Source organism: Tuber melanosporum (genome assembly GCF_000151645.1).
Source record: "Tuber melanosporum whole genome shotgun sequence assembly, scaffold_35, strain Mel28".
Classification (NCBI taxonomy): domain Eukaryota; kingdom Fungi; phylum Ascomycota; class Pezizomycetes; order Pezizales; family Tuberaceae; genus Tuber; species Tuber melanosporum.
In genome coordinates, this window is record NW_003299030.1 from 366,861 (window position 1) to 387,063 (window position 20,203).

At 47.5% G+C, this 20,203-nt stretch overlaps 3 protein-coding genes; 1 reads left to right on the forward strand and 2 right to left on the reverse strand.

Moving 5' to 3' along the window:
- Window positions 1–8,170: 8,170 nt before the first annotated feature.
- On the reverse strand, window positions 8,171–12,340 carry GSTUM_00007352001 (uncharacterized protein; the record flags this gene model as incomplete). XM_002839358.2 has 1 exon in its annotated part: window positions 8,171–12,340. Exon 1 carries the CDS (start codon window positions 12,191–12,193, stop codon window positions 8,171–8,173), a length of 4,023 nt encoding a protein of 1,340 aa, XP_002839404.1. The 5' UTR covers window positions 12,194–12,340.
- Window positions 12,341–12,868: 528 nt separating this feature from the next.
- GSTUM_00007353001 (uncharacterized protein) lies at window positions 12,869–13,686 on the forward strand (the record flags this gene model as incomplete). XM_002839359.2 has 3 exons in its annotated part: window positions 12,869–12,981; window positions 13,075–13,458; window positions 13,627–13,686. The coding sequence occupies 2 exons, from the start codon at window positions 12,869–12,871 to the stop codon at window positions 13,349–13,351; spliced, it is 390 nt and encodes a 129-aa protein (XP_002839405.1). The 3' UTR covers window positions 13,352–13,458; window positions 13,627–13,686.
- A 3,925-nt stretch (window positions 13,687–17,611) lies between these two features.
- Window positions 17,612–19,662, reverse strand: GSTUM_00007354001 (uncharacterized protein). XM_002839360.2 has 4 exons: window positions 19,260–19,662; window positions 19,128–19,180; window positions 18,757–19,067; window positions 17,612–18,672 (listed from the first exon to the last, which is right to left on the reverse strand). Exons 1-4 carry the CDS (start codon window positions 19,576–19,578, stop codon window positions 18,354–18,356), a joined length of 1,002 nt encoding a protein of 333 aa, XP_002839406.1. The 5' UTR covers window positions 19,579–19,662; the 3' UTR covers window positions 17,612–18,353.
- Window positions 19,663–20,203: the final 541 nt, after the last annotated feature.

The following is a 20,203-nucleotide window of genomic DNA, read 5'->3' on the forward strand; positions in this document are numbered from 1 at the left end:
CCTATTTTCCCGACCCTCCTGGACACAGGGTCAATTTATCCTGGAAAGAGAAACTGGCCTACACTACTAATTATGTGTACTAGCATATCAGAAATAATTGAATGGCTCTAGGTTGATACTAACTGGTCACTTACCAACTCTTCTGAAAATGTCTATATTGTTACTGGTTTCTGAAGCAAGCCAAAATATCCTTATCAATAAATGGGAAATTTCTCCTGCTGAGAATTCTACTACTACTCACTCTCATCCTAAGGATTTTGTTGAAATTTCAATTTATACTACTTCCTCTAATTTGATCCCAGTAGTTTCTTTCAAACCTACTGTTGTTGCTAAAGTTATAATAAAACTCTATTTCAAAAGTGTCTTTACTTACAAGCTACTTAAAAATAGTACTAAAGAAGACATAGAATTTACTACTTTCAGTCTTACCCTGTGGGTACAGAACCTCTGACAGTATATACTGTTAGGAATACCAGAACCCGATATCTAGGAACCACCCTAAGTAGGGTAACCCCAGTTGGAATCGGAATCTCTGGTCTCCAACACCCCCCTCCGGCTCTCTTACGGAGCCCGCGCGTCCTCACATATATCAATCTCAGTTGTGTCCTGTGACTACATTACCACAGAATTCAAGGTGCTATAATAACACCGTATACATCGCTGCCGTCTGTCCGACCAGATCCTGTTCATAGGATATATGAGAGGGGTCCTTCGGCTAGGCCTGGGAAGTGGAACGGAGTAATTCCGTCAACTACTCAGAGAGTTACTAGGCTTCAAAGGTATGAGACCTTTGGCATGGGCCGTAAGTAACGGGACGATTTCGTATAATGAGATGGTATCAAATAGTAAAGGATCTCTACTAGAGACCGATACAATCACATACACTAGAAGAGTCTAGAACTCCAAAGAAACACTACTAAAGAAGCCAATGAACTTCACGGAGTGTTGCAACTGGGTTTCGGAACACGTTGTAGTCATGGGGTGATTCTCAAATACTACGATGGTTACTGAAACCTACTACCCAGAGAGCAACCAAAGGTTGCCGACTGAGGGATTAATTACCAGTCTAGTGGAGTGGCTTCCTGCGAGTGAATAGGAAGTCATCCAAAGAAAATCTATCTGTTGGGTATGGAGTTACGAAGAGTTGGAATCAAATGACCTACGATGGTTGTAATGACAACCACCTTTGCAGATATAGCCGTGGATAAGACTGATCATTTTATCAATGGCGAAGACAATTGGAGCCAACTCAGTTCAACTTAAGAACTAGGCCATAAGTCTAAAGACTCTGCTAATCAGGATATTACTATTGGGGACAGTACGTTTCCTAAGAAGAAATATCGTAATTACCGAAGAGGGTGTGATGGTTTTCAGGGTCCACCAGTGTTCGCACCTTAGAAGAAAACTCGACGTTGCGAATTACGATTGAAGAAGTACATAGTTGTATGATAAATAGATGTAGTCCGCAAACACTCAGACGTGGAATATAAATATCGAAGTGCCTTCCAAGCTTTAGACATCATCAAGCAATGGAGAAGAGACCTTAACAATATAATATTGTTTTTACGATTCTACCTACTTTACTTTACTTCGCTCCTAGTAGTCATAAACGAAACAAGCCAAGTCCGAGCCTTCCTAGACAATCTCTGTCTACAGAAACGAATCTCGATTGGCCTAGACAATCTTGAAGTCTATCAAGTTGTCTCTGCCTAACATATACAATAAAAATATATTTCTATTTTGATCATGTAGGTCTCTACTCACATATAAGATCCATGATTTTTTTTTTTACACTAGCAGGACTGTGGTTCAAGCTTGCAAAAATAGTTTATTCTCAATTTATTTTACTTTTTTACACCAACTCATTAGAGAGTTTGAGGTTAGAGCTGGTACAAATAGTATGTTCTTAATGGATTTGAATTTTTTTCTTTCTGTTTTTTCTCCTTTTCTTTATGGCACTTATTAATGTAATTATTATAGAGAATAACAAGTTGTCAGCTTTCATTTATGTCAATAAATCATTTTGTTATTTCTGTTTTTACTATAGTTGTCACAAATTTGGAAAACAGATGTCATTTTTTAAAAAAAATACATAATATATCATATCTTTTTATTTTATTTTCTCCTATAATTTTAAATGTGCTACTGAACAACCTTTTTCCAATTGAGGGGGACACTTCTGGCCTTTCTTCAACCAATATTGGACCTTTTTGTATGGGTATGGCCTCGGCACTGGCTCGGGACATTAATTTAAGAGAAAAAAAAAAGACCACCTGTCAAAAAAAAAAAAAAAAAACTATGATACAATCTCAGTTTTTCCGAGTTGCAACAACCAATGTGAACACAGTGATATCTGTGTTAATCACCATTCTTACTCTCTCTTGTTACTCCTTTCCCTCCATAAATAGGGAGGTTCGATGTTCTAACACAGCTCAGGGACATTTCCCCCGCTGGCATATACTAGTGGGAGTATATCTATCCCCAAGAGAGAAAAACCTGTCAACATTGCTCACAGTTTCACCACAGCCATATGAGCAATGGAGAAAATGGGAAACAAAAATACTTCAAGTTTGGCAGCTCGGAGGATCGGACGGGGGAGGGGGTCATGCAATACGAACGAAAGAATTGCCAAACCTATGATACTCGAATTACTTCGTCTAAAGGAGGGTTCAGCGGACTTTATCAGGAGAAGAATCCACAATGCCCTAGAATGAGTTTTCAATTATTCCAGTTCTTCTCGAGGTACTTGCAAGATATATCCCATAGTATTATGATCCACCATTTATTTCCCAGAGCCGTGGTATCAATTACATCCTCTAGCTCTCGGTCGGGAAGTTCGCATAATCGTCGGGAGCGAGGATTGGAGGACAGTGCATAAATTTCCTTAATATTCAGTGCCGACTCACTTCGCTTGCTCAGTGAAAGTTATCTTAAGATAGTTGCATTATCATACCGGCATTCACTGCCCCCTAGAAGATAGCGGACATCACTTGTGTGCCAGCATGGGGTCCGGGTGTGCGGGCTGTCAGGGCGGTATCATGGAGAGACTCGGACACTCAGGCTCGGGGAACATCTTTAATTTGATATAATATTATGAACAATGCTTGCGGGGACAAAGACAAGGAGATAACGAATGCAACCTCGGGGTGTTTGTCTACCTCCCATGCACAGGATAGTTGGTACTACCGTGTTGATATCGAGAGAAGCAAAACCCAAGCGTCTTATTCCAGACTTTGAGAAGATGAAGACGGGCTCTAAGATATTGCGGGTTGTCAGAATCAATTGTGCAGTACAGTACACAATTGCCCAACAATACTACTACCTGCCGTATTCAACAAAAAAAAACTCCTTTCCACCAGAGTCTCAAGCACACAATGCTCTTCTTTCGATCTCGAATTTACAGTAGTCACGTTGGTTACTGGTGGTTTTTTTTTTTTATAACGCATGTATACTGTGCTGTACAATTCGTCTTGGCCGCCTACGATACAATTCCACACAACACAAGGAGGCACACAATATTCAATCCTCATCATCCCAGTTTAAAAAAAATAAAAATAGGACCCCAAACTGTCGACGTGCGGTGCCAACTCCCGGCCCGCCGTGCATTTCTTTCTCTGCATGCACAAGCACGGGATTTCCTGGGATTATTTCCTCGAGGAGACTCAGGCATACCCCGATTCCGGACCTGGCATCACGCAGAAGCGTAACTTACGCACACTTGCACCTTAGCCAACAAACGACATCGCATAGCAATACATTACAGTATCGAGCAGCCCAATTCCGGGATTTTAACCTCCCAACTCCAGTTCCCGGTCCCAACTTATAGTTGATCCATGGAAAAGTGTCTTATCATTTCGACCAATAAATCCATTGTCGGAGGCAGATAAGCAACGAGTGTATCACGCCCAGCGGTCTGGGAGCGCAGACCGATAGCGGTACTCCCACCCGGCCAAGCCGTTTCCAGCCATCCTCCAACTTCTAACTTCCGACTTCAGTCTCGCGTGCCTGTTGGCTATTATTAACTTACTTGTGCAGTGCGGTGCGTTACCGTCCTTTTTCTTCAGGAGCTGTCACTCGGGACAAATGCCTTGCTCTGGTACTGTATTCCTCCGGTTGGACAGCATATGGTAGTGCTTGAGAAACATCGTATGCTATCCCGGCACCTTTCGTATGGGTTCTTTGTCCGATCGCTCCTATTAGATACAGTACAACACCCTTTTTTTTTTCTCCCCTTCCCCTTATCCAAGATACCGGTACTGTGCTCGTTCTTGTGTCTTGCCTTGCAGTGTGAGGAGGGATCATAAGTCGTGTGCAAACGGAGCGTAGAGAGTGTGCTCTTGCCGGTTGACAGAATCGATAATCACACCTACAGTGAAGCCTCCGTTAACTACTCCACCCTCAGGTATTTTCAGGACTCCAATATTTCCATCTCTTGTAGGGAGACGAGTTTTGTTCTATGAGCTTTCCCCTTCTAAGTTCTAAGGGTTCTATTAGTTCCCCTCTGTTAGGCTGTACATGTCCCTAAATTCTAGGGTTTGTCAGTGCGAAATTATTATTTTTTCACATTATTCTCCCGCGGAGGAGAGAGTTGTCAGATAGATTTTCAGATATTGTAAAGGCCTGAAGGAGGGCAGGAAAGAAAATCAAGTACATTTCAATCTTCCTGCTGCTACCATAGACCTATAGTGTGGAAAAAAATTCCCTCTTCAATTAACATGATAGAGTTTCGAGGATATGTGTGCTTTTAGGGATAAATCCGTAATCTGGGGGAAATACACTATTTCCCCACACACGCACGAGTTGAAAATTAAATCCAGCCGTATCATGAATTATCACTCTTTTTATTCTTCAGCATTCCCTCTTCTGCCAAGCCTATTCTCTACTTCCCATCCCTCTATCACTTCCATGAGATCTAGTCTCCCAAGAGTTAGAGATAGCGGAGGTTTCACCGTAGTTCTTATCGGGAGGTGGTTTGTTTGTCGTCTGTTATTTAGTGAGTGTTGAGCCATTTTGGTTTAGTTTGCCTTAGCTAGGTTGGTTGTATAGACTTCATTCATTCCTTCGATAACGTGGACGATCTCACTACCGCATGGGTATCTCTATTATTTTACTTACTCTCCTCCCCCCCATCAAAAATAATGCAAGCTCCAGGTCAGCGTTATCTCCATCACATCACTGCATAATAGTAAATCCGCGCTCACCGGTAAGTTAGCAGCATGAGCAAGTCAGTCAGTCATCACTGATTGCACTGACCTCCTGATGATAGCACAATCACGCAAGCTGGCAGTGTCAGTCCAGCGAGAAAGTGGCTGAATTCTTACGCCGAGTATATTATCGGTGCTTTGCAAACAAGATCGGGTTACGTACAGTGCGAGCAATAGGAAAAAATAAAATGAGTGGAATGCCAACTTTTCCCGTGAGCATTGAGACGAAGGAGGATGCTATGCTCGGATGATATAATACTGCACTATAATACTATGAAGTTCGGGACCAATTTACTGGAATACAAACGACTGCGACTGCAGCTCTCGCTGGTGGGGGTGGGGTATATGTATTTACTTTAGCACCACATAGCCGGGACCCCACCCCCACCCCCAATCTGATATAAGTAGATCTCGGGCAGTGAAACTGCATCCCTGTTCACATAATAAGCATCAATTCGCAATAGCAAAACACCCCAATTTGCCACTCCTCCAAGCCACCCAGCAGCAGCAGAGAATGTCTCTTACGACCCTCCCCGCCGAACTTCTTCTCCTTATAACCTCAAACCTACCGACACGGGACATAGCAGCGCTGAGCAACACTCATCCGTACCTGACCGCAGCACTAGAACTAGCCATTTTCGGCAGTCTCCAGCATAGTACCTCTCCACACCTCTGCCGGTGGGGATATACACGGCTGCCCGACGGGGAGATGAATCACTGCTAAAACGCCTCTATTCCCAGGGAATCCTTCAAAAAATCGGTTCAGTGCCACTCCTCTGCCAGGCCATCAGAAAGATCCCTCTCATGGACCCCACTCGGGCAGTTAGCATAATAGCCACCCTGTTATCCTCATGCATATCACCAAACGCCGAGGACCCCTACAGCGCACATCCGGAATCCCCCCTGATAATAGCAATCCGACTGGGCAGCTTAGACATCCTGAAAGTGCTCCTTTCCAGGAAGGACCTAGAGATTAACACGGGTCCACGACCGGGCGCGGCAGTCCGCCTCGCCATCAAGCTCGCTGCCAGAGAAGCGGAGCCGAGTGGTGTGCTGGGAGCACTCTTCAAAGACCCCCGCACAAACACAAACGTGCGGAAATCGCGCGCGGATCAAAACCTCCTGCACTACGCTATAGAGAATGGCTCCCCGTGCGCGGTCCGAGCGCTCCTGGCGAATTCCCAGACCAACGTCAACTCCTGGGCGCCGCTGTCGAGGACTACCCCATTGATGTTCGCAATTTGGAAAGGCGCCCTGTCACCGAGCACAATCTCGCCAGATGCGAATTTAGCCAGGGCAGCGGTTCTCAGTGGCGAGACGCGCGAGGAGGAGTTTGCTGGGATGAGGGGAATGGAGGGGGGGTTCTTGAGTGAGGCCATGTGCGAGATCGTGGAATTGCTGCTGCTGGCCCATCCGAAAGTTAATGTTAATGTCTTCGATCGGTCCGGCCGGACGGCACTGCATATTGCCACGAGGATGGGTCAGTGGAAGGTGGTGGAGATGCTCCTGAGGCATGGCGCTGTAGACATAAGGGTCGTGGGTCGCGAGAAATATCTGGCTCGCTGGGAGTAAACTTGTGGCGATGTTGGAGAGGGTCGGGGATAAGGTTGTGGACTATGTTCACATTGGCAGCAGTGGCCCTTCTTAGTTAAGACAGCCTCTCAATAAACGTCTATTCCATGGAATACATTTCTTTCTCCTCCAAGTTATGATACTTCTTGGAAACACTTCCCCCGTTGGGGGCTTGGCAGCACAAGACCCCACCTTGTGCTTAAACTTGACTCACCGTATCTCGTTTGCTTGATCGAGCAACCTCAGCTGAGTATCCTACGTGGAAAACGACTTTTCGATTTCCCCAATCCGAAGTCCCCCTAATAGTATCGTTACGCATACATGGCACTTTCGTTACAATTTATGTTGTAGGAACACGACAAGTTAAGATGATCCATTGATTAATTTGAAGAGCGGGTAGAAAGGTATAATTTCAAAGTAAGAGGAGAGATCATACACTACTGGTATTTAAGGAAGCAGGCAGTGACCGCGAATATATACACATACACACAAGCAAGGAAAGCGTCCATGTGTAGCAATACATACGTGGTCCACGACGTACGCATTAATTGCTACAACAGGTATATAACAGGTATATACAACACCACACAGTGGTAAGGCCTTGGCCGTGCGATAGAAGGCAGAACTATTAATAATACAGGGAATAGCAAATCCACTTTTAGACGATCCCGAAACACACAACTCGCCGAGTGACACTTTATGAACACAGTTGCATCACACACCAACTCTCCCAATACAACAGGATCCAAAGCCGAAAAAGCCATCAACCTACTTACATCCACGTCATAAAACTACAAAAGTAGTAATAACAAAAAAAAGCAGAGGGGGGGCAGAATGGAGAGGAAAATATGGTAAAAAAACAATATCTCAAAAGAAAGTACAAGAATCAAAGTGAATATAACAATAGGTAAAGGAAATGAAAATAGAAGAGGGAGAGGAAAAGGAAAAGGCCTTCCAGGCGGCATCGCTCCCCCAATGTTAAATATTTGTCCCGGAATTCATTCCAAATTATTGACAGCCTCCCTTTACCCACCTTGTACCTCCCCTTCTGCCATGGGCACCAGAATTCCAACTTCTGCCCTCCGTCCCCACCTGCGCAAAGTCATCCGGGTCGGGAAGGGAGAAGCAGAAGAAACAAAAAACGCCAAAACATGCCACAATACCATTATGCCTTAGGAGAGCGGAGCGAGCATACAGCTATAGCGCGCAAAAAAATCATGAGCCGATGAAGAGATATATAAAAAAGAGGAGATAGTTGGTATAGGAGATGATAGAATTGAGAATACAATAAGAGAAACAATTCCGCCGGACGCTCTAGTTTATAGAGGGTAATGATAAATAAAGAAACGATAAGAATCGGAAAGGACTAGGATCATTTTCTCAATTTTTGCTGTCTAGCCGGTGTTCTGGCGTTTTGCCTCCAAGTCCTGAGGCTCTGGTTCGTGCTCGCGAGGCCGTTTGGTAGAGGTGGGGGTCGCCGGAAGTTGTGTTGAGTCTGCAGAGGCGGTGGTAATAGGGATAGGTGCAGAGACGGGTTTGGCGGCTGGAGATGGGGCATGGAGAGACGTTTGTGTGAGTGCGGATGTAACGAGAACAGGCGTAGATACCGCTGCTGAAGGACTAACAGAAGAGACACTATTGGCGGCAGCTGCTGCCGCAGCCTGTTCCTTCTGCTTCTTAGCTAGCAGCAACCTCTTGACTAGCATGGCCTTCTCCTCTGGGGAGAGGTCTTTAATGCTAATGGGAGTGGAATGTTTATTCGCCTGAGGAGCTGCAACTGGCGCGTGGTTGCTCCCAGCAGCAGTGGGAGCACTGCCAACGACATTGCTCTGGCGAGCCGTTTGAGCAACCGCGGTAGGAGTCAGAGTAGTAGCATCGATACCAACCACTGAAGCAGCAACCTCCTTCCCCTTCCCGGTTTGAATCTGCCCATGTTGTTGCTGGTACTGTTGTTGTGGCACCGGCAATCGGGTAACAGCCTTCGCAGGGGGATTAATCTGCATAATGATGGCAGACAATCTACTAATAGCTTCTATTGCACCCGGGTCACCCGGGCCTTTATTCATCAAGCTGTGCACCACTTCAGTTGCCATCTTCAGAATCTCAGGAGAGCGTGGCCCGGGCGCATCCTTGTGGTGTTGGATCAACACTTGAAGTTCAATAATCGCCTCCCTGACATCCGGGCCATATCCACCACTCTGTACATTCGCTGGAGGCTGCTGTTGTAGGGAAGGAATATGCTGCTGCTGCCTTAAACTTGCGGCACTGGGAATTGGCGCGTAGTATGCGGGAGGTAGACGGGGAGTTGGAATAATGCTGGGCGCGGGCGGAGCTTGTTGGTATTGCGGGTGCTGGGATCGGGTGTGTGGTAAGTATTGAGGGGGTTGCGGTGCAGATTGAGGTGGGGCGTCATTGCAATATTGAACTGATGGCATCTGCCCGGTCTGATCATTGCGATGGCCGTCGGAAATTCCAGATGCATGGCTTGCAGAGCTTATAGAACGAGTAGCCGCGCTACCTTTCTTCTCCTTCTCAATACTGACACCTTCTGTACAGCCCCATAGCCAACCCTTCCCGCTGCGCTCGACTTTGTAGAAAGCTCTGTGTTGACTAAGATTGTGCCTGATGCTACTCTGCCATCCGTTGGTAGTAACCCTTAATTTGTAGTAAGGATACTTCCGCTCAATGGCCTTGTAGATCTCTGGTAAAGTCAAGGCGCCTCTCTCGGAGGAGGAAATTGCCTCATGAATAAGAACGACATAAGAGGCCGAAGGTTTCAACAAAGCTTCAGGAGAAAAATCAGCCTCGTTAATTTCGGGAGAGGGACTGCGCTTCCTCTTTGGGGGTGGTTTTTCCTTCTTTGGTTTTCCCCCCTTTTCCCTCTTCGGAGATTGCTGGAAAACAGCTGGCGCAGGTTGGGCATGCTCCTGGGGCAAATCATAGGAAAGAGCGGGGTCAATCGGCATAGACATAGCTAGGTTGGCAGCCGCTAGGGGTGCAAGTTCTTGCAGGTCGTCGCGATAGGAAGAGAGATACATCTCGGTATCTTGTTGAGAATTTGCAGAATTCTCTTGTTGTGGTTGCTGAGTGGGAGATGGAGATTGTTGGAGTGGTGGTTGCAACGGAGCTTGAGTTCGCACCTCATGTTTTATACCTTTGGGAGGTCGCCCTGGACCCTTTCGTTCTTGGGTCAGAGCAGAGGGTTTTTCAGATTTGGCCGAAAGTGGAGGGGGAAGGTATAACTTCCTTTCCTTCTTGGCCTCTTCTCTGCCACCCTTCACCGACACCGGAAGATGCAATTTTTTCTTCTCTCTCTCCTTCCCCTTCTGCAATCGCTCTTTTAGACGTCGACGTTCCTCTTTTTGTTGCTGAGCTTCTGATTGTTTTTTCTCACGCTCTTTCTCAAGTTCCTTCTCCCTTCGCCCTGCTTCCAACTTTTCTCTCTTCCGTCTCTCCCTCTCCTTCTCCTTCACCTTTGTTCGCTCTGCCGCAGCTTTCTCTTTCACCAATTCTTTTCGGCGGGCTTCAGTCTGATCTTTTCGAGGTCTCCCTCGGCCGCGCTTCTCAATCTTAACGGGTTCAGGGCTTGGAGAGTCCTCCTCCCCTTCCTCTCCCAAGCATTCCACCTCCTCAGAATTCTCCACATCACCCTCATCACCCTCATCATCCTCACCCCCATCATCCTCTTCACCACTATCCTGATCACTCTCCTCTCCTCTCTCATTCTCCCCTCTGTCACCATTTCCATTTACACTATCCTCACTATCATCAACACCCATATCCGCATCGGGATCACTCAAATCACTCTCCATGCCATTATCATCATTAAAGGGAAAGGTCATTCTCCCTTTAGTACTCTTCCCCTCTCCACCCTTCCCTTTACCACCCTTCCCTTTACCACACTTCCCTTTCCCCATCCCTCCACTCACAGCAGGGGGCTCAATCACTTCTAGACCACCCTCCAAATGCTCCGGAACGTATACCACAAAGCTAACACCACCAATCTGAACCTTAGTCCCTTCCTTCGGATTGATAATAAGCTTCGTCCCCACCTGCACAAACTCTTCATTGACAAACGCGCCATTCTTGCCCATGATATCCAGTTCAAACCACCCCCGAACAGCATTGTAAGCCAACCTAGCGTGCTTACGAGATATATTCTTTTTGGGAGGAGCAGCGCTAACAACCTCCTGCTCCCCAGAAGGGTTCGGAGGGGGCAGGTAAATCATAGGTGTCTCATCTTCCTGGGTAAAGTGATTGTTATGATTGCCATACTGGAATCCGAACGGGTCTCTAAAAAGCGGTAACTGCAGCTGTCCTTGAAAAGCCGAGCCCTTGCGGGATGTGACGGGAGCAGCACTGCTCCCACCACTGGTAGTGGATTTACTTTTCTTGCTGCCCACACCATCCTTCTTCTTTCTTCGCTTCTTCTTCTCCCTTTTCATGCCCATGGCGCCTGATGTCGTCGGGTGCTCGAAGCCGAACCCGTTGCCCCCGCCAATAACCGTGCTCCCGTCCGGGCCAATCCGTTGAAAAGTGTTACTCGTAGCGCCCTCCATGCGGCCAAATATGACTGAGGAATTCTTCACGTAGTAAACGTTTCCATCATCAAAATTTAGCTTTATAAACGCGTCGATAGTATGCTCATGTTCTAGTTCCTGACTATTCTCACCGGTGCCATCAAACCCGGTTGCGTGGATGAGCTGATCCATCCTATCACGGCGTAGCTCTTCCAGTCCCGCAATCCCTGCATTAGCTGATGATCGTCGGCGATTGGGCGAGGCCGGGTCCCCTAGCTCATGCAGGGCTCCGGGTTCCACAATGGGCGATGGTGGGGGGATATCGTTGAAGATGAGCGGTCGGCAGGCCTCAGCTGCCCGACGCATGCTCTCTACTTGCTGCTGAGGCGTGGACAGTTGGGGCTGAGATACCAGTAACCTCTCTGACATATTTGGAGAGTGAAGCTGTCGTGGAGGGGGTGTAGTCATAAGCGCAGGTGAGACATCGGGAGCGGCGAGGTCGTCGGCGGTGTCGTTGGCGATGTCGTTGGCGATGTCAGTGGTGGCATTGTCGGCAGCAGTCGAAGTCGCGGCGGGGGCGGAAACCGGCGACACTCCTTCCTCAATCCCACTAGCAACGTCTTCCTCTACCTTTTCCCCTTCTTTTCTCCTTTCCTTTTTCTCCTCTAATTTTTCTGCGGGGACGTTGTTGTTACCTTTCACTTCCGGAACCCCACTTATGTCCTCCTCCACAACAGGACCCGACAGCTGGATCGTCTTGTGATTATCCGGCTCCAATGCGTCTTTGTTTTCCTCCAGAGGAGTGTCGGGTGCGCGGGTGCCATCTTTTGCATCCATATTTGCATTTGATTGAGGTAGCGCGTCCAAGCCCACAGGACTGAACGACCGACTCTCCATGATTGTATTTCTCTCGTCCCTTCTGGCGTGCAAGGAGCTGATAGTAAAAACAGCTGGATCCTGATCGGGTCAGATTCGTCACAGCAGAAACGAGCGTAGTGGTTGCTGATCGATTCGGGGAGGGTAAAGAGGAGAGGAGAGGGGGTGGTTGGTACGGATACAGATGTATGTAAAAGTGCCTGATGTGGCGAAACGGTTGTTAGAAGATTTAACTTGAAGAACTCGCTTGAACTCACTCAGTCTCCCTCGCTCACTCACTCACAAGAAAGGAAGGTATGGAAAGATGATTGATGGGGTTCCCGATTCGCCCGCAGAAAGATATCAGTGGCTTGGCGAACAGCCAAGACTTCCTAAGCTTGTTGCGGAGATCAAAACGAAGGGAAAAATGGTTCCGGCAGTACGTACCGGTATTCTATTTGAGGGTAGAGGACAAGCATGACAGGCGGGGAAAAAAAAAGAAGAGGAAGAGGAAATCTGACCGGTCCCGTACGTAGATTGTGACTTCTTATCTCTCTGAGTTCACTTATCGTGTTTTTAATCAGATTATCCTTCATGTCCCTCTCACGGGAGTCATTCTCCCCCTTCGCTACATCCCAACCGAACAATGAACCAACCAAAGCCCAATCTATCACTGTAAACCACTATCAAACACATAAATCCCCCTATAGCCCACCCATGGAGCCATCCTCTTCCTCCTTACCACCTTACACACAGCCCGGCTCCAAACTTCTCCCGCTCGACCAAATCCCATCATGCCCACCCAACACGCGAGTCCGTTTCCTTGGCTGGTACACTCCTTCTTTCCTACCCTCTCTCTTTCTTACCCTCTCTCTGCTCTCCCGGGAAAAAAAACAGCTTAAATTAATAACTATACTTAACAGCATAGCTTCCTACGATATGACAACCGCCGAACTAAGCCTATCTCGTCCCCCTTCGTCAGTCTTTATCAAGACTGACGTCTCGCTACTGACGAGCTCGCTTTCTATGGGATCTTTGAGGGATGGGGAATGGGTTAACGTTATTGGCGATACGCAGAAAGAGGAAAAGGGGGAAGGGGTGTTGGTCATGGCTATAACACTCTGGTCGGCTGGTGGAATTAACCTAGGAAAGTATGAGAAGGGGGTGAAGGGGAGGTTGGAGGCCGATGCACTTGGTTGATTGAAGAGGAGCAGTTTCGCCACCCTCCGATTCGGCATAGGCACAGGCTCCCCTCTACAATATTGTGCTGGTCAGGGGTCAGGTATCCATCGTAGGTGAATAAATCTGTGAGTTAACCCCACCCTTTTTTCCTTGTTTGCCATTGCTTCACCTTCATTTTCCCGGAGGTGTTTCCCCCTGCACCACATCGTGACCTGTTGAACGGGTTAGGGGAGTTTGGCACTGCCCATCCCATACAGTATCTCGTCTAAACATCTATACTAATATCTAGACAGAGTATATAACTGCAATAGTTGAAGACAGACAGACAAAATAATATACTCAATTACTGCGAAGCTTGATGGAACCTAAAGTCTATTCCCAATGTCGCATATTGATTTCCGAATACACCACCCAACGAGAGAACGACCCAAGGGTTCAGAACATAGCAGAAGAAAAACCTATCCCAACCCAGTCATATGCAGTCTAATAGTATAAATGAAAAAAACGCAACGGCAAAAGAAAAGAAAGCACTAATAATGTAGCTCCAACCTCACCTCCTCCCTCAACATCCCCATCTCGGATTATCCTGCCCCTCACCCAGCCACCCTTCTCTCCACCCAGCAGCCTTTCTACCAACAACCCCAACATCGATTCTCTCCTCCGCAACCTTCCCAAAGCAATCCTTCAGCACATCTAACACCACACACCCCCTGCCAATTCTCAGCCCCCGTTCATCCCCCCTTACCCACCCAACCGGGTTTCCCTGGCGTACATATATTCCCACAAATTTGCCTGCATTCCTATACACCTCACTCCCAATAGCTGCTGCGAGGAGACACAAGGCAACAGAATACAAATCCGACTGGAACGTCGGTAGTGGATGGGGAGCCGTCGTCGTCACCGCCGAGGCTCTGGAACTAGAAGTCGGAGTAACCGGTGGCGTAATCTGTGAACCAGAAGTGGAGGGCCTAGAAATGAACGACTCGAGAAGCTCAGGTGCGCAGAAGGCAGTAGTAACTGCATTCACGGCTTCAGGCAACTCCCCACCGTCGAGGTGAAAATGCCCAGATGAAAAGTCCACCACAACCGGCTCGTACAGCTTCGTCTTGCAAGCTGCCCACGCTGCATCCTCGGGATTACCACTGGTGGGACGGAATTCTCGCAGGAGGATATTACTCCACTTAACGTCCCCGTGAACAACCCCCACCCCCTTGAGCTGGGAGAAAACCGCGGCCAACCGCTCAGCCAGGAACAGCCACTGTCCCATCCCAACAACCGGCCTCCTCATATTAGCCATGACATTCCCCCCCTCTGCTTTCTCCACAACCAACTCTCGCGCCCTCCGCTCAACAAAATCCTCCAACGTTCCCATACTAACCAACTCCATGAACAACGACGAGGAGGAAACATCAAACCCACGAAACTGCGCAATCTTTAGGTCCGGAAGGGTGGTAGCCAAGTAGTGCAATATCTTAGCCTCCTTTTCAATCACTCCTCGACTAGCAGGCGTGGACGGTGTCTTCACCGCTATGTTGTGGGAACGGATAGCATACACCTTCGACCACGCACCCTCGCCGAGGAGGAATTGCCGCTGCTGGATCGTCCATGTGGACGTTGGCACGTCGATACTCGGCGGTGGCGGGATTGCGCTTAGCAGCGTTGTCGTCGAGTCTTGAGATGTGCCCGTGGAGGAGTATGAAGTAAGTGAATAGGGAGTTATCGGCGGCGTGACCTCCTGCGGTGGTGGAGGGGGGTAGAAGCATGTTGGTGGGATGATGATTGGTATCACCTTCTTTCTGGTGTTACTTTCCATTTCTCCTATCGCCGGTAGTTTATTTTCAAAAAGAAGTTTCCTTGTCTCGATGAGGAGAGGAGGCGCAAGAGGAGGAGGAACCACTATCTAAATACTTATACGTTACCAATTGCAACCCTTGAGATGAGGGGAAGGAAGGGGGAGGGGAAGAAAGAAAGAAAGAAACCTCAGACTTCACGTGGTGCGTATGTGCGTATGTGTGTAGTGAGTGTGTGTGTGGGGGGGGGGATGAGGGCAGACAAGACCTGGAAGGAGAAGGAGTCCGATTATAATATAGTCACAGCAAGCACGGTGGTAACGCCGTATGATATACCACACACTACGTTACCTCTACCCTCAGACAGGCAAGGCAAGGCAGGTATGTAGCGTTTGACAGGTAAGCGGGTGTCCGAGGTAATTCTGCGGGGGAAAAAAATGTGTTCAAGGTTGACGGACATTTGGGTGTGTATTACATTCAAATGGTGGTAATAATGATACAATTGGGAGACAGCGAAATACAGTACGAAACCAATTCTAGGTTTAGAGAACTAGTTCCGAATGCGCGTTAAAGAAGCTTGAAAATTGAAAGTTGAAAAAGAAAAAAGAGAGGGGGGGTAAAGAATCCACAAATAGGGTGATTCTTGAAAAAAATATTTGTATGATAAAGGTTGAACAGGGTGAGGAAGCCCTGGTGGTGGTGGTGGTGGTGGTGGTGCTATACACAAAGGTAAACCCTGTGCTCCCTGCGGCCCGCACAGTATGTACCATACTCGGATACTGTGCAGTATGATACAAAGAGTGAGAAAGAAATTTTTATATTAATGGTAAATACAAGGTTAGAAGGCTCAATCACTCTAACGTTAAGCTCTCAAGAGCCGCCGTGAAACATTATCCTGGCGGCAAACTCTATTTCAATGTTGCCTGTCTTCTCCAATCTACCTTGTTCCCTAAAAAAATATTAAAAAACCAACGACAACAACCCCTCCTTCCCTCCGGTCCTAACCCGCGCCCCAACACCCCCTTATGATACGAGCGTTCAATTCGGGGAGAGAGGGGGAACACCCTCTACAAATTTCCAAATAAACGGTATGATAGAGGCATTTAGGGCTCCTCCTGGTGAATTTTTTTCTTTTTCCCCCTTCTTTTTTACCCCGTCTCCTACCGTACTCCAATTTTTGTTATATGCTTCGTTGTGTGAACCATGACCATGACCAGATAAGGCTTCGAGATTCACCACTCACACAACTCACTCACCCCCGTTTGGCTTTTGAATTTTTCTTCTTGTCTTGATATTATATATAGTACTCGTCGGATGGGACGGCCGCGGAGCAAACCGACGCAATAAATGGCAATCGGGTAATCCAACCAGATTCGCCGAAATCCCGATACATGTACTCGAGTACTCATGGTTTGGAAATAAGTTAGTGACTGTTGTAGCGTTTTGGAGGGGCTCTAATAATTTTCAACGTTCAAGGCGCGCACGGCCTTTGCGGCTCTGGCTGGAGGCAAACTGGGGCAGGCAGTTTTACCCTTTAACCGAACGGGAATGACCGAGCGCACCATGCCTCGCCTGTTGTCTGAGGTAAGCACTTCTCGTCCTTCTTTGAAATCCCGGAACGCATGAATATTCATGGTCAGGATCATTGCAAAATCCGGGGGGAGATGTTATGACATCCAAAATGAGATGTAAGAAGAGCTCCTGCACACACACCTCGTTAGGTGTTTGGTGCTATTATGATCATAAGAATTGATTTCACAGCACGACTACCAATGGCCGAAAGACCCGACCGAACCCGTGGCAGGAGATAAGCATAGTGATTCGTCCAGTTTTCTGCACAACCTGCACGGGTCCCCTCACTCAAATTAGGAATTGAGATCCAATATATTGAACGCTCTATGTAGCACAATAGAAGAACTGGTCCATCATGCCGGCTAAGCAGGTGCCGGAAGAATTTCATGATGAGAGACCTCCCCATGACCCCTCAATCGTTTCAAAAGTCAACAGGGAACCCTTCGACTTAGAAACAACAACACATCGCCCCGCGGCTGGGCGATGTTTAATTGAAAAGCCTAATAGTGTTACCTAGTTGCCCGAACAAATTCTTAGCCATGAGTACCCGCATGCACCTTTAGAAACCCCGAATGGACAGTCATTTTCAATGCTCTCAGTAGAGCAGACTGGTTCGATTGGGTGTTTGTATTGAGGAAAAAGATAGTTCGCCAAGAGTAGCAAGGTTGATCGGATTAGTGCGGGAATGTTCGGGAGTGAAGTTTACCGGTTCGTTGAACACCACTCCCCAAATTCCCGAAATATCCGTGGGGGAGCGGTTAAGTGACTTGGATAAGAAGTCTGTGTTCGTTATCGCTTTTGCGCTCTGCGGGGCCGGTGGTAAACCGGGGGAACCTGATAACATTCATGGTTCATGGAAGATTTTGGTTTTGCGAGTGATATTCTATGATCGCTTTGTTCTGTGGCATCCAGGGAGACCCGTGACCACCCCCGGTCTCCAGAAGGCAGTTGAGATAAATGAAAGATATGTACTCAAGTAGAAGATAGGAGCCCGAAGAGGGAGGAAGGTGCGAAGGCTGCCTAACAAGCGCCACTAAAGACTTCCACTCACCTGCGAATAGACTATACGGTATCATCTCTTAGCATACCCAAGGGTGACATCACCGCTGTTTCTAACTCGGTCTCTCTCCTCCTATCCATCCCCAAAAGGGTTAACGTTGCCAAAGTTTTAGTTGAGTTTGGACCCTTGTAATTTACGTTTATTACGAGTGATGGCTCGTGTTCACATCACCTCCACCCCTGTTTGGATGATAGATTACCGGTGTATGAAAAAAAGTTTATCTCCCGGGATATAGCGCTCGTATCCTACAGTAGCAGACCTTCTTTCTCTAATGATTAAATATTTCAATCTTTGTATGCCCCTTGATACGAATTTTTCCGATTCGCGTGGATAAATACGGAGGGGTTCTTAGGTAACAGGGGTTCGGGAGAGCCTGCGTTTAAATGAACCGCATGGGTCTCTATGGGGGTCCTGATATGCAGGGCGCTAAAGAGAACGAGAATAATGATAGTAAGGCAAATCATTTATTCGGCATCGGCACACAAGGCCACTAAGACCTGTACGCCATCCTCATCTATGGACCAGCGAGGTATTCTGACATCGGAAAAGCTCCCGGAAAAATAATATAGTGTATTCAACGCCCACCTCTGTGGCATCTTCAATCTTCCGCCGGAGCATCATAGGGTGTAACCAGCATCTCTGAAAACTTTCTTAGTTTATCGCTTCCCCTAACCTCCTCAACAAGCAACGGGCACTTGACAACATTGAAGTCCTCATAAAGTTCCTCAATCTGCTCGAGATATTTCTTTTGCATCCTTCGTCTAGCGGTGCACTGCTCGCAGGTGGAGCCTTTTTGAGGGAAGAGGAGCTGATTGACAACAATGCTATGTGTGTCGATCTGGTAATTGTTGAGTTCCTGTATCATACGCTCCGTCTCGTATAGGGAAAGGAACTCGGGAATGCAAACACAAATGAAGCTATTTATCAAGGTCAGATATCATCTAGCGTAAACCAAGCTAACATGGCCAAGCTTCTGCTGGCGGTAGAAGGGGTGCGCTCACGTAGTAAGGTCAGGGTCCTTGAACTGCTTGGAAACTTCACCAATAACCTCTCTCATACCCTCCATTTTCTGCATCATCTCATCGACACCGCCTGGCCCACCCTGAGCTCCTAGGATACCGTTAAGCATTGGGCCGAATTTCCCGCTCAGTTGAGAGATCTTTGAGAGAGCCTTCTCCAGTACCGCGGGGAACTGGAGGAAACGCAGGGTATGGCCAGTAGGAGCGGTATCGAAAACGATGGTCGAGTACGAAAGGGACTTGACCTGCTTCAAAACTTCGGCAAAGGACATAGCTTCGTCTACTCCAGGGATCTAAAGGTAATCTGTCAACCCCCGGCGGGCTCTCGTTGAAAGCGGAAGATGACAACATACGGAAAATGCGAGATCCTGCATCATGTTCCCCAATGGGTTTTGCGAGCCCTCGGCTGGAGCAAACGTCAGACAAGCGAGAACAAGCGTTTTTTTTTTCTATTGTTATTACAGAACAGAATATTCCGAACTCACCTCCTTCGATCAGCTCCTGTATGCTACCGTTCGGATCAATCTCCATAGCACTCAGGTTCTCAAACCCCTCAATCTTCCTCGCCTCCTTGCCAAACTTCTGGTTAAAGGCATCGCTCAGATTGTGTGCGGGATCCGTAGATATCAGCAGAACGCTGTCACGGACCTTGGCAAGCTGGATAGCCAGGGAGCAAGAGGTGGTGGTCTTTCCGACTCCACCCTTCCCGCCGACGAAAATCCATCGTAAACTCTTCTGGTCGAGAATGGATTGGAGGGTGGGTTCGAGCGGGTCGAGATCCGAATCGACAAAGACAGAAGACATCTTAAAATATGAGCTGTGTGGGGGAGAAAGGGGTTTTTTTTTTTTCGAGGTGTCGATATGGTAGCTAGGCTTGATATGATGGGGTGGTAGAAATTCTTGGTGGGATAGAACTTTGTGGACAAACGTGGGGCATTGGAGACGTGGCGACCGGCAGGGATTCCGCCACACGGGTGGATGGGTTAGGCGAAATCATTTGCCGGGGTTTGTTTTTTTAAACGTCATTCTTTGTGATAAACCCTTTCACCTTCTCTAAAAATTTCTGACTGTGTCATATCGTACCACCATAGACTGGTACTCGCGCAAGCTACTCGAGTACAGTACTGTACAGTACCGGTAAAGTTCTCAGTAAGGCTCAAAAAAAAAACCCCCTTACAAAATTAATTACAAAGATAATAAATAATCGAAAGACGCGCAAATAAACGACAAGCCACAATAGAAAATGACAAGTCTCAGGAACAGGAATAGCTTCCCAAGCCGCCCGGAACAACGATAGCCTTACCACACGAGCAGCGTTTGATAGTAAAGGTCACCACTCGAAGTTTTGTGGAGCTAGACTACCGGCACTTGAGTATGCCACGAGCCATCCCCTCGAGAACCGCCAAGAAATTATGATAGTCTACCCGTA